General features: G+C 47.0%; 1 protein-coding gene across 1 annotated transcript in view; it reads left to right on the forward strand.

Annotated features, from left to right (window-relative positions):
• Positions 1-14537, forward strand: part of LOC105035448 (probable LRR receptor-like serine/threonine-protein kinase At5g48740) — a 40657-nt gene that overhangs the window by 15141 nt on the left and 10979 nt on the right. Inside the window, 2 exon segments of the mRNA XM_010911005.4 lie at positions 11470-11596; positions 11695-11763. Coding sequence (XP_010909307.2) covers positions 11470-11596; positions 11695-11763 — 196 coding nt within the window.

Below are 14537 nucleotides of genomic sequence, written 5' to 3' on the forward strand. Positions count from 1 at the left end.
CAGAAGAATGACCTTTTGTTCTCCCTGGAGAAGTACTCCAGGGATTTTGCTGATTTGTTGGCTCGGGCTGAAGGGTACGCCGAGCGGAAGAAGCCTTCAAAATGAAGGATGAGGAGACTGCGAGAGAGCGGCAGGCGGGAGACTCGAGTAAGCCCGCAATCGAAAAAGGGCCGAGAGAAGCTCGGCCACGTTCTCGAACCCCTCCTGGGCACAAGCGTGTCCATACTCCTCTCCGGGTACGTAGGCAGAGAAGTCCGGATCGTGGGGTTCGGCGGGGTTCTCCACCGGAAAGATTCCGCAACTACGCCCCCCTCAATGCCACGAAGACCCAGGTACTGATGGAGGTCAGGGAGCAGCTCCCTAGGCCAGAGAGGATGCGCACACCCCGGGAAGCGCAACCCCAACAAGTTCTGTCTCTACCATCGCGACCACGGCCACGACACGGAGGAATGCATCCAGCTCCGAGACGAGATCGAGGAGCTCATCCGACGAGGTCGACTCGATAGGTTCATTCGACGTCGGCCTGAGGGTAGAGAAGATCGGCCAAGGGCCCTGCCGCAACCTGAACCGCCAAGGAGGGAGGAGCAGCCCGGAGATCGGCCTCCTATCGGAACCATCGACTCCATCACCGGAGGGCCTCAAGGAGGAGCAGACCTTCCACGACCATGGAACTCGAGAAACCTGTAGATGTACTGCTCACGATTTGCTTTGAATCAAAATTCCTTTCGACTTTGCATGTCTTTCCTTTTTGGCATGGATTTGTTACGATTGGGGATAACCCTTCAAACAATTAAAACAAGGTCATGTTAGGAACAGGAGGAGAACCTCGTCCTAATATGAGCAAAATGAAAGTCCGATTATTTTAAGATCGGATCGGGGGAGAGGCCATATAACGGCCCTTGAGTGCCCCCATGGTCATGTTAGGAACAGGAGGAGAACCTTGTCCTAACATGAGCAAAATGGAAGTCTGATTATTTTAAGATCGGATCGGAGGAGAGGCCATATAACGGCCCTTGAGTGCCCCCATGGTCATGTTAGGAACAGGAGGAGAACCTCGTCCTATCATGAGCAAAATGAAAGTCCGGTTATTTTAAGATCGGATCGGGGAGAGGCCCATATAACGGCCTTGAGTGCCCCCACAGCCATGTCAGGGACAGGAGGAGAACCTCGCCCTAACATGAGCAAAGTCAAAGCCCGGTTCTTTTAGACCGGATGGGGGAGAGGCCCTACAACGCCCTTACGCACCCCCAAAGCCATGTCAGGGACAGGAGGAGAACCTCGCCCTAACATGAGCAAAGTCAAAGGCCTGGTTCTTTTAGACCGGATGGGGGGAGAGGCCCTACAACGCCCTTATGCGCCCCACGGCCACATTAGGGACAGGAGGAGGACCTCGCCCTAACGTGAGCAAAGTCGAAGGCCCGATTCCTCTTAGACCGGATGGGGGGAGAGGCCAAACAGTGCCACATGTGCCCCCACAGCCTTGTTAGGGACAGGAGGGGAACCTCGCCCTAACATGAGCAAAGTCGAAGGCCCGGTTCTTTTAGACCGGATGGGGGAGAGGCTCTTGCAACGATCCTTATGTGCTCCCACTGCCCCGCTGAGAACAGAGGGAGAATCTCGTCCTAACGATGACAAGGACCCGGCTGCACAACAAAATTGAATAAGGGGAAAAGTCCCCTCAATGGCACCTCTACACTTCTACGCAACCCCTCAAAAAGCAAGGGAAAGACCCTCACTCAAAAAGAGGAGGAAAATTAAAAAGGAAAGCGACGAATTATGCCGGCAACAGGCGAAAAACAAACCACACCAAAGACCTAAGGAACCTCATCTCAACAAAGACGGGAAGTTCCTACCAAACATCTCCGGCCTCTAAGAAGGCTCTCGACACAGGTCAAGAAAACAACGACACCTTCGAGGTAATGCGGAGTTCGGACCACCAAGCTCGAGCCTATGGCCATGGACGACAAGAAAAGCAAATCAGCGTGGCGACGATTGGGCACCTCCAAACGACATCGACGTCGGGCAAGTCTTAAAGACAAAAGAAGTTCGGCGGACGACAATTTAATACAACACGTGGACGAGGTAACACAAAATCTCCTTTTCATTTCATTCACAAAATATACACTACAAAGCCCAGCAGGCTAAAGAGAAAAAAGCAAAACGACAAGAACAAGACGAAACAACAGAAGAAAAAATATATACATGGGAAGACGGAAAGACAAAAAGAGCCCTAAGGGGGCCCGGCTTCCTCCGACCTCGGACTTTCGGCTCCGACCCTCGCCAGGGAATCCCTTAAACGTCCGACTTCTGCTTCCAATTCTCTCTCTCATTAATATCTCCATGTATGTTCGATGATATCGCTGGCTTTCGCTCTCCGCCTCTCGACGTCTTTTTCTCAGGACTTCGGATTCTGCCTTCGCGTCCTTGACGGCCTGCTGCTCACATGCCAGCTAGATCTTCAATTGCTGCAGCTCAGCCGTCCTCCCCCCAAGGGCGACAGAAAGCTCTTCTACAGTTCTTCTCAGGGATTGGAGTTCGCTGGAATCCCGAGAGGAAGCGAGCTAGCCCTGCCAGCCAGCTGCCTTTGAAGACGGACAACTTCGTCAGTCGCCACCCTGAGTCTTCCTTTGTATTCATCCACCTACCTGCGCCAGCCGGCCCGATGCGCGTCGTAGCCCGCCTCGGCATCCTGAAGCTGCTGCTGAAGGTCGGAGATCTTCTTCGACCACTCCCGGTCGCCGTCGGCCCGAGCCAAGAGCCGGGATGAACTTTCCTCTAGCTGGCCAATCCTCTCCTGCGCAGCTGACAGTTCCACCCTGAGAGAACTGATCTTGGCAACTTGTGCCCAAATTCGATCGTTGGCGCGCTTCTTGTGTTCCTCAAGCTCCTTTGTGAAGTTCGCCTTCCTCCGGCTGTACTCCATGATCCCTTCACGTGGAGATTCCGAAAGCGGGTGGCCTCCGCGGTGGCTTCAGAATGACCTTCCCTCAACCTGCGAAGCTCGCCTTCCATCTTCTTCGACCTTTTTGTCAAATGAAGAACTTCTTCAGTCGCTGGATCGTGGACTTCAGCGGAATTCCTTGGGGCAGGGGAAGTGCTTCGGCAGGACGCTGCCATCGGGAGACCAAAGCGTCAAGGTGCGTCTCATTGCAGAAACAAAAACAAAAAGGAGAAAGGAAGAAAGAAGAAGCCATCCACAACGAGAAATTCAACTTTATTGATTGAATGTTTCTTAAAGACAAATGGAAAAGGAAAATGGCAGTAAAGAAAAAATACAAGGTCGGAGGTCTCAGACCTCGGCGGTAGGAGTTGGGGAGCTCGGTGTCCCTGGAAGGGGGGCTGCGGCAGCAGCAGCAACAGGAGAGGGGCCGGCCTCATCTTCCGACTCCTCGCCCAAGAAGCTGAGATCGAGCTCGGGAAATTTCCTGGTCACCTTCTCCTGACAGAGCTCGAATCCCTTGATGAATGCTTTTTGACCAAATCGGACGTTCAGGTCCCTCATCTCCACGGAGGCCTTGAACTCCTCCACCGCAAGACCCCGGCCTCCGAGACCAGGATTGGAATCTGCTCCGCCAAATTGGCGACCTCGGCCTCCGCCTTTCTCACCGTCTCCTCCGAGGTCTGCTTCTCTTCCTCCCGGGCCTGCTTTTCTTTCTCCAGGGCCTCTTGGAGGGTAACTACTTCAGCGGCTTTTTCTTTGAGGCGAGCGACTTTGGCTCGGCGACGCTCCTCCTCCTGGATGGCGTCCCTCCTCGCCCGGTTCGTCGCCTCGATGTTGGCAAGGAGCTGGTGCCCAATCTGCAAGGGCGGTTAGGGGATCAGAAAAGGGTCGGAAAGCCAATTAAATGGAGACTTGTTTACCTCGAGAAAGGATCTAGGGAGTCCCAAACCCGCTGCTCAGGATCGGCGCGGTCAATCCTCTCGACGACTTTAGGCAGAATGCAGCCGTCGATCAACCGCTTGATCAAGTCCCTGTCATTGAAGGGATTCTCCGGCTCTTCCTCGGAATCAAGGGACTCTTCAACGACGACTACTCGCCCTGCGGGCCACCGACTTCCTTCTCCTCCCCCTCTCGACTCCGGGCGCCTCCGTGGAACGGACCCCTAAAACGGGAGCCCCAGTCGGCGGACTCCTTGAAGAGGCCCGGGGGGCCGGTGGCTCGGAGTCCGAAGGAACGTCGACCGTGGGAGCCGCCTGGACAGGCGCGGCCGAACTCGTCCCCTCCACTCTGGCCTTCTTTGCTGATTTGGAGGCCGCAGCACCTTTTCTTTTGTGGGCCTTGAGGCCCCTGGCGAGCATCCATGCCGCTTCGGCGTCCATTCCTGAAAAAAAAAAATCGAAAATCAGTAATGGGGTAAAGAAGGAAGAAGTGACACGCAAAAAAAAAAAAAAAAAGAGAGAAGAAAAGAAGAGAGAAAGAAGAAGGACGGAAGAAAAGAAGAGGAAAGAAAAGATGGAATACTCGCAGGATCCTGGGGGCTCAGGCCGATGTTGAACAAAAATTGCTCCTCAGAAGGTTGGGAAGGGAAGGAGCAGAATAGTCAAGAAGCTTCCGGGCGGCCTGAAGGTCGTCCTCCCCCAGACTGGGAGCCCGGCGGACAGAGTCCCTCAGAGAGCCCCAAAGGGGCAGGCCCAACCTCAAAGTTGGGCAGTGGACGAAGAGATATTTTTCCTTCCAGTTGTGGATTGAAGAGGGAGCACCTTTCAGCAACCCTTCTTGCCAAACTGAGGGAGAAATACCACCAGTCCTTCGCCGAAGGATGACGCTTGAAAGTATAGAAATGCCTAAACAGAGAGAGGGATGGCTGAACCTCGACTACGTGGCAAAGGGAGAGGAACCCTATCAAAAACCTAAAAGAATTCGGGGCAACTGAAGCTAAAGAGATATCTAAGAAGCGGAAAAGGGCGACGACAAAGGCGGAAGCGGAAGCCGGAGTCCGGCACGGAAGGCCTCTTATACAGACAGAAACGATCGGGTGGGGGAGTGCTAGTCCGGTCGGAGCGGCCAGGAAGCTCCAGGTCGTACTCCGGAGGAACTCCATACTGAACCCTTATCAGTAGTTCATCCGGAGTCAGGGAGCAGGGAATGACACCCGGCGCAAAAATCGGGCGAAGCCCAGTCCCAGAAGTGGGTTTGTCTACAGAGTGGGGCTCCTGGGGGGCTGAGGCGGAAGAACTCCCGAAACCGCTAGAGGCGGAGGTGTCGGAAGATATTTCGAATGACTTCAAACGAAGACCCTAAAGATCCCGGAGAAATCAGACAGGACAAAGGACGAGGGGTTGCGGGAGACCAAATCAGAGGAATACGACAGAAGAAAATGGAGGAGAAAAGGCCCTAAACGGCAAGAAGAAAATCGAAGGTTCCGGGACTAACCTAGATCGCTCTGAAGGACGCAGAGGGGCGAGGACAGGGATGACTCGAAAGACGCCTAGGGCCAAAGAAGACGCCAAGGAGGGTCAGGGCTCTCGAAGAGAAGGCGGATACCGATAGAACTTTCAGGAGGAAAGGCGGGTTTAAATAGACCCTGGGATCCGGCGTCATAATGATCGCGAATCCCCCCAGGCCGACCCGCGCTCGACACGTGTCCCACTCGCCACGGCAGGCGGCTAAAAGCAGCTGACAGCTGACGGAGCCATTACTGCGCTGTACCTGGGCCAACGTACCAGCGAAAATTCCGAAGGGTCCCTTCGAATCGTCCCGATTCGAAAAGACTCCGGCACGCGCGCATTTAATGCCAAAATATCTGGGGGCGATCGTGCACAGGATTCAAGGGGATAACTTCGGCTACGAAAATTTCTCTGTACTTTCTTCATTCGAAATTCGAACTCGGAAGTAGGGGGACTGGTGTTGGGTATAAAATACCCCCCAGCTGAAGTTCGTTACGGGAGTGACCCTCCGGGGATCCAACTGACTTTCGACCTCTGGCAACGTCTCCTCAAACCTCCCAGGCGGCCGAGCCTCCGCCACACTCTCAAGTTTTGCCGACGGGCAGGACCCCACCAGCGTTGACCGGACTCTTCGCGACGTCCGGACTCCTACGGGAGCCGGACCTTGCCCCCGACTCCAGTAGCAGGCAGATTCCGCCCGGGCTCCTACGGGAGCCGGACCTCGCCCACGACTTCACCTGCAGGCTCCGCCCGGGCTCCTACGGGGGCCGGACTCCCCTCGGGCTCCTACGGGGGCTGGACTCCGCCCACGACTCCAGCTGTAGGTAAACTTTGTCCGGACTCCTACGGGAGCCGGACCTCGCCCACGACTTCACCTACAGACTCCGCCTGGGCTCCTACGGGGGCCGGACTTCGTCCCTGACTCTAATTGCAGGTAAACTTCGTTTGGACTCCTACGGAGCCGAACTTCGTCTCTGACTTTAATTGCAGGCAGACTTTGTCCGGACTCCTACGGGAGCCGGACCTCGCCCACGACTTCACCTGCAGGCTCCGCCCGGGCTCCTACGGGAGCCGGACCTCGCCCACGACTTCACCTGTAGACTCCGCCCGGGCTCCTACGAGGGCCGGACTCCGCCCACGACTCCAGCTGCAGGTAAACTTTGTCCGGACTCCTACGGGAGCCGGACTTCGTCCCTGACTCTAATTGCAGGTAAACTTCGTCCGGACTCCTACGGGAGCCGGACTTCGCCTCTAACTTTAATTGCAGGCAGACTTTGTCCGGACTCCTACGGGAGCCGGACCTCGCCCACGACTTCACCTGCAGGCTCCGCCCGGGCTCCTAAGGGAGCCGGACCTCGCCCACGACTTCACCTGCAGACTCCGCCCGGGCTCCTACGGGGGTCGGACTCCGCCCATGACTCCAGCTGCAGGTAAACTTTGTCCGGACTCCTACGGGAGCCGGACTTCGTCCCTGACTCTAATTGCAGGTAAACTTCGTCCGGACTCCTACGGGAGCCGGACTTCACCTCTGACTTTAATTGCAGGCAGACTTTGTCCGGACTCTTACGGGAGCCGGACCTCGCCCACGACTTCACCTGCAGGCTCCGCCCGGGCTCCTACGGGAGCCGGACCTCGCCCACGACTTCACCTGCAGACTCCGTCCGGGCTCCTATGGGGCCGGACTCCGCCCACGACTCCGCTGTAGGTAAACTTTGTCTGGACTCCTACGGGAGCCGGACTTCGCCTCTGACTCTAAGTGCAGGCAGACTTTGTCCGGACTCCTACGGGAGCCGGACCTCGCCCACGACTTCACCTGCAGACTCCGCCGGGCTCCTACGGGGGTCGGACTCCGCCCACGACTCCAGCTGCAGGTAAACTTTGTCCGGACTCCTACGGGAGCCGGACTTCGCCTCTGACTTTAATTGCAGGAAGACTTTGTCCGGACTCCTACGAGAGCCAGACTCCGAGCTCCTCTCAGACGGGTGGCTAGCCACCTCTCTCCGCCAGACACTCCAGCCGAACTCCGGCCGACTGGCCTGGACCCCCTGGCAGGCCGCAGCAACAGCCACGATTTTGCTCCACCTCCTGCAACAGATTTCGCGCGGCTCCATCACCCCCTGGCAGGCCGTGGTAACGGCCACAACACTGCTCCACTTCCTGCGACGGATCCCACGCGGCTCCATCGCTCCCTGACAGGCCACAATAATGGCCTCGATTCTGCTCCACTCTCTGCGGCGGATCCTGTGCGGTTCCACCATTCCCTGGCGAGTCACGACAACGGACGCCGCTCCACTCCCCGCACCTGATTCCATGTGGTGAGCCATGGTGGCAGCCACGACTCCACCCCACTACTCTTCATGATAAACTCCTGACTCTGGGCGGCCCACCGTCAGACGGTTACAGACATCGCTATCAGTTTGTTGCCTCCTCCACTTATAAAAGGGGGGACCCTACATACGTTATTCTCTAAGCTCTCATTTTTACCTAGAAACTCTGCTAAAATTTTCGTTCGAGCACTCCATTCTTGTTGAGGCAGAGAACTGACTTGAGCGTCGGAGGATCTTGCCGGAGCAACCCCACCTCCGGTTTAGACTTCTTTTGCAGGTTCCGGCGGCGATCGCGACCCCCACAACTCCAGCTTCTCCGGCGCAGACGGATTTTTGCACCAACAATGGTCATTCTGTTAAAGAGAATAAAACTAAATAATTCACCTCTGCAGAAACTAGAACTTGCTGCTCTATATTTTGATTCCGGAGGGTCTCAGCATTGACCTATTTGTTCCCAGATTGACATAGTCATATACGACCTCCACAGAATGATAGGCAAAAACATGAAAACTAGCATCTTAAAGCTGTTTTAGCTTTATATTTGTTGGTATGATGTTAATCATTTTCTGTTTGAAACTAAAACCTTAATAAGTAATAGCTCTCCACCAATGATCAATATTGTCTTTTGTTTGCTCAAATAGATGCCATGATGTAATAAGAGAAAGGGGATGTAGTGGCCTAGCATCAGGCCTTGCATTGCTGTTGTATCTTGATATTCTATCTTCTTCCTTCACTTGGCTTACAATTTGTTTGTTCTCTATTGTTTTAATTATTTCCAACATATCTCATTTATTATAGGCTTCTAGTCACAATAAGATAATCGTAAGACTTGATGACCTTATGCTGATGCATAATTCAAGACTTAAGGCTTACTTAGAATGTTAACATTGCTTAATAGATTGTTTTCTAAATCAAATGTTAACAGCTCTATTATACCAAAGATACTATATACTTACAGAATATAAATTTGTGCATGTTCTTATAGATGGAGAGAGAGAGAGTGTGTTTTGATGCAAAACTGACCTCTAACTAGGAAATTAGTCAATGCTTTTTGTCTGATTGATTTGAATCAAGACTTTAATTTAGAAATTGATTATCAATTTGGTAGACTAAAATGAGATTGCAAAAACATCAGGTTATTGTTTGCATCAAAGGCTGAGGATTTGATCAGTCTTAGCTGTACCTTTGGTCCCCGGTTGGATGCATCTGAGTCCTTGGATACATACAGGAGTAACAGGACCCTCCATCTTCTTAGAAGGAGGTTGTTGCGGTTTGTACTGGTAGTTAATAGCTAGCATGAAGAAGGATACAACACCGAATATGAAGCCTGATGCTGTCAAAAGGCTGTTTTTGTGTTGCTGGCATTTGTTTGGGGAGGGGAGGAAAGAGGAATGAAGAAAGAAAGGCAGCATCTTTCCTAAAATTGAAACACTGATAAACCAAAAACATATAGGAAAAAACTAATAAAAAAGTGCCAATACCAACACTAAAAACCCAATTATGGACTCTAAAACCTCACTTAACCCTATATGTAGGATCTAAGCAAACTCTAAACGTGCCTAAACAACCCTAAAAATCTATAAAACAAAAGAAAAGCAAAAAGAAAGGAGAAAAGACAAAGGTCCTGTGTTACTGAGATGTCATAGCATATCATATGTTAATATGCAACCGACTAGTTCCTCAACTGAAAACAGCATCAGGACTGTATCTTTAAACCTTTGTTTCCATTTAACATGATGCTGCATTAATGGGGGTCATTTGTGGAGAAATGACAAGCATATTTTTTCAATATTTTGCCGACCTTGTTCATTTTCTTCGACAGATGTGTTAATTTAATTTGTTCAAATCTTAGCACATTTTTATTTAAAAAATAAACTAGTCATTTTGTTTCCTTTTCATCTGGCTGTCAGGACTAGAAGAGTTTCCTTAATTAACAAGGCATTGCTATGGTGGCTTTAGGTCCATACTCCAAAGAGATGGACATAGATGTTTTATTTATATGTACTTTTTGGTGTATGGCCCAGCAAGAGGAGGATATAGGTTGCAGAAGCCTGAAGGAAACTGAAAATATTTTGATAGAACTCTAAACAATGTAGTTTTCTTGTACAACAATATCATAATAAAGTACTAATGTACTTCCTAGTTTTGGTACTTCAGTGATGTCTTGTTTATCATACTTAAGCTTGTGAAAAATACATAAAACTTCATAAGTGAAATCTTAATCTAGGTCATTTTCAAATTGGATACTTAAATTGTCAATAAGGCAATAAAAATTTCAGGTTTCATGTCTCTTTTTCCATTTTGTTATTTAACATGTGAACCATAAATTATTAAGCTACACTATAAAAAGCCAATAGAACTATTAACTAACCAATTGACCCAAAAGCTTAAGCTAATAGAGAAAGAGTCAACATGTTATTATAGGTTTAACACCCCTACCCCATATGGCCGGTACCATGGACATCGAGGACCACAATGACTTAAAATGAGTCAAGATAACAATCACAATGATTGGAATGAGTCAAGATGATAGCTAGGTTAAATAAATAAATAATCAGCATGGAGGGGATGTCAACAACTCATGACCTCCAACAAACCTATGCTCTAATTCCATGTTCACCGACCAATTGACTCCAAAAGCTTAAACTAATAAGAAAATGGTCAAAATATATATCAGACTTAACAAGAACTACTTGATCAAAGTGCAGTGTTTAATGGGCATCCATGAAGTAATTGATACAACTATCATTGATGGTTGTCATTTTGCCAATGATAAAGGATCTTAAGTATCCTAACAATATTAGATATCTTACTGGTATAATCGTATTTTCTGATGAGTGAGAAATCCAGAAGTTTTATTAAAATTCTGTCAATATCTGGGAAGAATAAAGTCCAAATCTTCATTTACAGATTCCATTCTATTCCAGTCCTTTGGTAAAGTTAATATTCTTCCACAATGAAAAATAATATTATTTCTTAAAATTACTCAATTTGGGTTTCTATGTGACTGCACATACATAGATAGTACACAAAAACTACATTAAATATCAATTGTAATGACACTGAAACTTTCTTAAGAAATCTTGGATAGTCAATCTACTTTAAAAATAAATCTCCAAATTAAAATTCTCAAAAGAACCAATCTAAAAGTTGCATCAAGTAGGAACTAGACAAAACAAATTCTAATGCTTCTCAATGACCACCGCCTATACCATGTATTTCATTAAAAAAAAAACTCCTATGTGGAGGCCCTCCCAATAGGAATGTTGACCATATTGTCAAGGATCTCCAAATTCTCTCAAGGTGGTCAAACATACATTGTATTTTCAATTGCAATGAAAGTGATACTTGTCTTCTCCCTAGCCCCCTCTCCTCCCATACTGCTCTTCTTGCCTTTTTTCCTTTGGAAATTCATGACACTGTGTTCACAAGTCCTGCTTTGTCATGTCAACCCTTTCTCAGATAATTCCTGAGAAAAAATGCATGTTGAATTTGGGATGTGCTTAACCCAGATATTTTGTGTGGATTTGCATGTTCAGGTACATTTTATAGGAAACCATGTTCTGTTTCTGTCCTAAAACTTCTGGAAAAGCATCTTCTTATGTGCTTTCTGTAATCAGTTCTAAACTCATGATTTCCTTTATGCTTGGAATGAACAACATGAAATACCAGTCTTTCATATAATATTTTTAGTGCATCTCACTTAATTAACTTAGGGTTGCTATCAGTGATCATTCATAAGCTGGTTCCACAGGTGCATCTTTTATCCCAAGTTCGGCATCAGAATCTCGTCTCTTTGGAGGGATTCTGCCATGAATCAAAGCAGCAAATCCTAGTGTATGAATACTTACCTGGTGGATCCTTGGCTGATAATTTATATGGTATGCAGTAATTGTCAAATTTTTTAAGTTTCACATATGATATCAGTGATGTGTTCCCTTGTAACTTCATTTGATTTAGATAAAGTATTATATTTTAGGTTCAAAGAGTAAAAGGGCAACACTAAATTGGGCTCGCAGGCTGAAGATTGCAGTTGATGCTGCAAAAGGTACACATCCTCATCTATGTCTTCATTCAAAGATTATAAAGAGATTAATTAACCACCTCCAAATTTATGACGTTGTTACTTCCCTCACACAGCATCCTTTAGCTGTCATGTTCAAAATGAGTGGCTGATGATATTTTTTTACACAATAACATGACACTTATTTTGGTCTAGGCTCCTTAAAGGATGAAGTACATACATTAGACTATATAGTATATACCGTATTGCAAACAATCAGACTTTGTTCCAGCTATCTTGGATTGGACTTGTGAGCCTAACATTCCTGTCAAGGCCAAGAAACCATACTGATGCAATTTAATTTAAAACTAGTAGCTGTGATCTCCAACACAAATATATATTCCCATTTTATATGTATGGGGCAGAATTCTAACCATATGGTATACTAACCTTGCCTCGTTAACCCTACATAGAAGAGCAAAATGATGCAAAATGAACATCATCGTTTGCATACCATATGCCTACAAAGCGATATTACAGAATATTGTAATGCAAAAAAATGGTTCGTAATGATTTAACCTTGTACCAACAGAAATTGGATATGGAAAGGAAAGATTTTTCTGAAAAAGAACTTTTGAAGATCATTTGGATTAACCACAGGTTGATTGTGGTGTTTATAATTAGATCTATGGTACTTGGGATTGGATTTGAATGGATTTAAATTCTTAGCTTGACGAGGATGTTAGGGATTAAATGGAGGGAGTATGTGACGACCCATGCAAGCACTCTCACATTGGCTTGGCAACGAGTAGATCTTGGGTACTTATATAGAGCCAATGAACCTTGATAATATGTTCTAGCTAGCCTTTTTAGATGAGGACTTGGTTATTACAAGTGTAGCATAGTTTGAAGCAAGATTCATGGTATCAAAACCAATACTTATGTCGGTAGATCAATGGTACAGTACAATATGGTACTGTGTCATGCCATTCCAACATGTTCCAATAAAGAAAAACCAATAAGGGATGGGGAGAGGGAGGAGAGAGAGAGTAGAAGAGAGAGAGAGGGAGAGAGAGAGAGAGGGAGGGGGCGGTGAAGAGAGAGGTGACCGGAGGGAGAGAGGGGGTTTTTGAAGCCTCTCTCCTCTGAGGTGCCAGAAGTTGCCGACTTCACCTAAAAAATTTCAAGAAAAAAAGGGGCCTGAAGCCCCTATTTTGTTTCGAAATAGAGGCTCCATTCCTATTTTAACATATGAAGGAGAGAGGCACCCTCTCCCTCCCTCTGCCTCTCTCTCTTCTCCCTCTCTCTCCCTCCCTTCCTTTTCTCTCTTTTCCTCTTGTCTTTCTCTTCCCTCCCTCACTAGTTTCTCAAATGAGGGGCGAAACCATACCGGTTTGCCCCCAGAACAGCTCAGTATGCCCCGAAGCAAGGGGTTAGAGATGGTACCGCCGACCTTGGTTTGTACCATAGTAGTATGTACCAGTTGTACGGAGAAGAAATGATACTGATATTTTTCTTGGTGTTGTGCTGTAGTCATGCACAGTGATGGCACCAACAACCAAATTGTATGTTGGTATGGTATGATATTGCATTGCTTTGTATTGCACCCATTTGTATGTAAAGGTGAGGTATTAGTGTGGGTGCTGGTACCTAGACTTCAAACCTTGTGATTATACTCTTATGCTTCCTTTTATGCATTGAATTTGGTGACATCAAGGGTGAATGCATTTATATGATGCCAACTTCATGCTTTATCCTATATTGCCAACTTTATAGTTGCAAACGAAGAACCTGCTGTGGGCTTCAAATGACACTCAAGTCACCCTTGAGGATCATAGGTGCGGACTTGGATCAAGAATTTTTAGTTCTAAGGGCAAAAGTGTAGGGTGTTTACTTTGGTAGGGTCTTTTGGTAATCTTACATATGGTTTACTCTTACATGAGAGTTTTTAAGCCATTTGAGTTGGTTGTTTTTACTACATTGTTGAAAATCTATAATATCATATGCTCACAGACTAGTTTTCTTTTGTTATTCTACTAGCACTATACTGAAATCCATGTTTATGCATCATGGCTTTGCACCATCATTACCTTCACTTAGGTTGAAAGGGTTGATTATGAAGAATTCTCAAGAGACAGACAATGCACATTTGACCTTTTAATATAGAAAACTTAGTGAACAAAATTATACTTCCATGCAATGAACCCTGTTATTTCACTCTTGACAACCTTATCTTTCAAAGTTTCAACCGATTTCTTAATGCAAGAAATAGCAAATTAAATCCACTTTGCAATTGCATAAACTTTTGGAATAAATTCAACACAAAAATTGGACATCTAACTCGGGCTAGTACCAAAATGTAAATCATTAAATAATTTGCATAATATTTTGCAGTATAACAAGAGAATTGATAAGTGAAGTCAACTAGAATGAAAATCTAAGTAAAGTTCTTAAAATTTGTTCTCAATATGAGTTCATGTTTAAAGAGAGTAAAACTACTAGGACAACATTTGAAGTTTTAGAAGGATTTTCCTTACCAATAACGGCCCAAAATCACTTCCATAACAATTTGACTCTAGAAAGGACTTCAAACTAAATCAAGATTTTGACAGTTATTAACTTTTCTATATAAAAAAATAACCTACAATTTCTTGCATTGGCTATTGAACAACTAATTTGAGAACTTTTACATCTTTTTGATGCAAGGTTTGCCATACTAGTCGGTATTGTAACATACTGGATGTACCATACCATATGGATACTGAACTGATATGTTGTCTCTTGCCATATGGACATTCAGTACACTGTCTCATACCATA

This window comes from Elaeis guineensis, chromosome 9, assembly GCF_000442705.2.
Source record: "Elaeis guineensis isolate ETL-2024a chromosome 9, EG11, whole genome shotgun sequence".
In the NCBI taxonomy this organism is placed as follows: Eukaryota; Viridiplantae; Streptophyta; class Magnoliopsida; order Arecales; family Arecaceae; genus Elaeis; species Elaeis guineensis.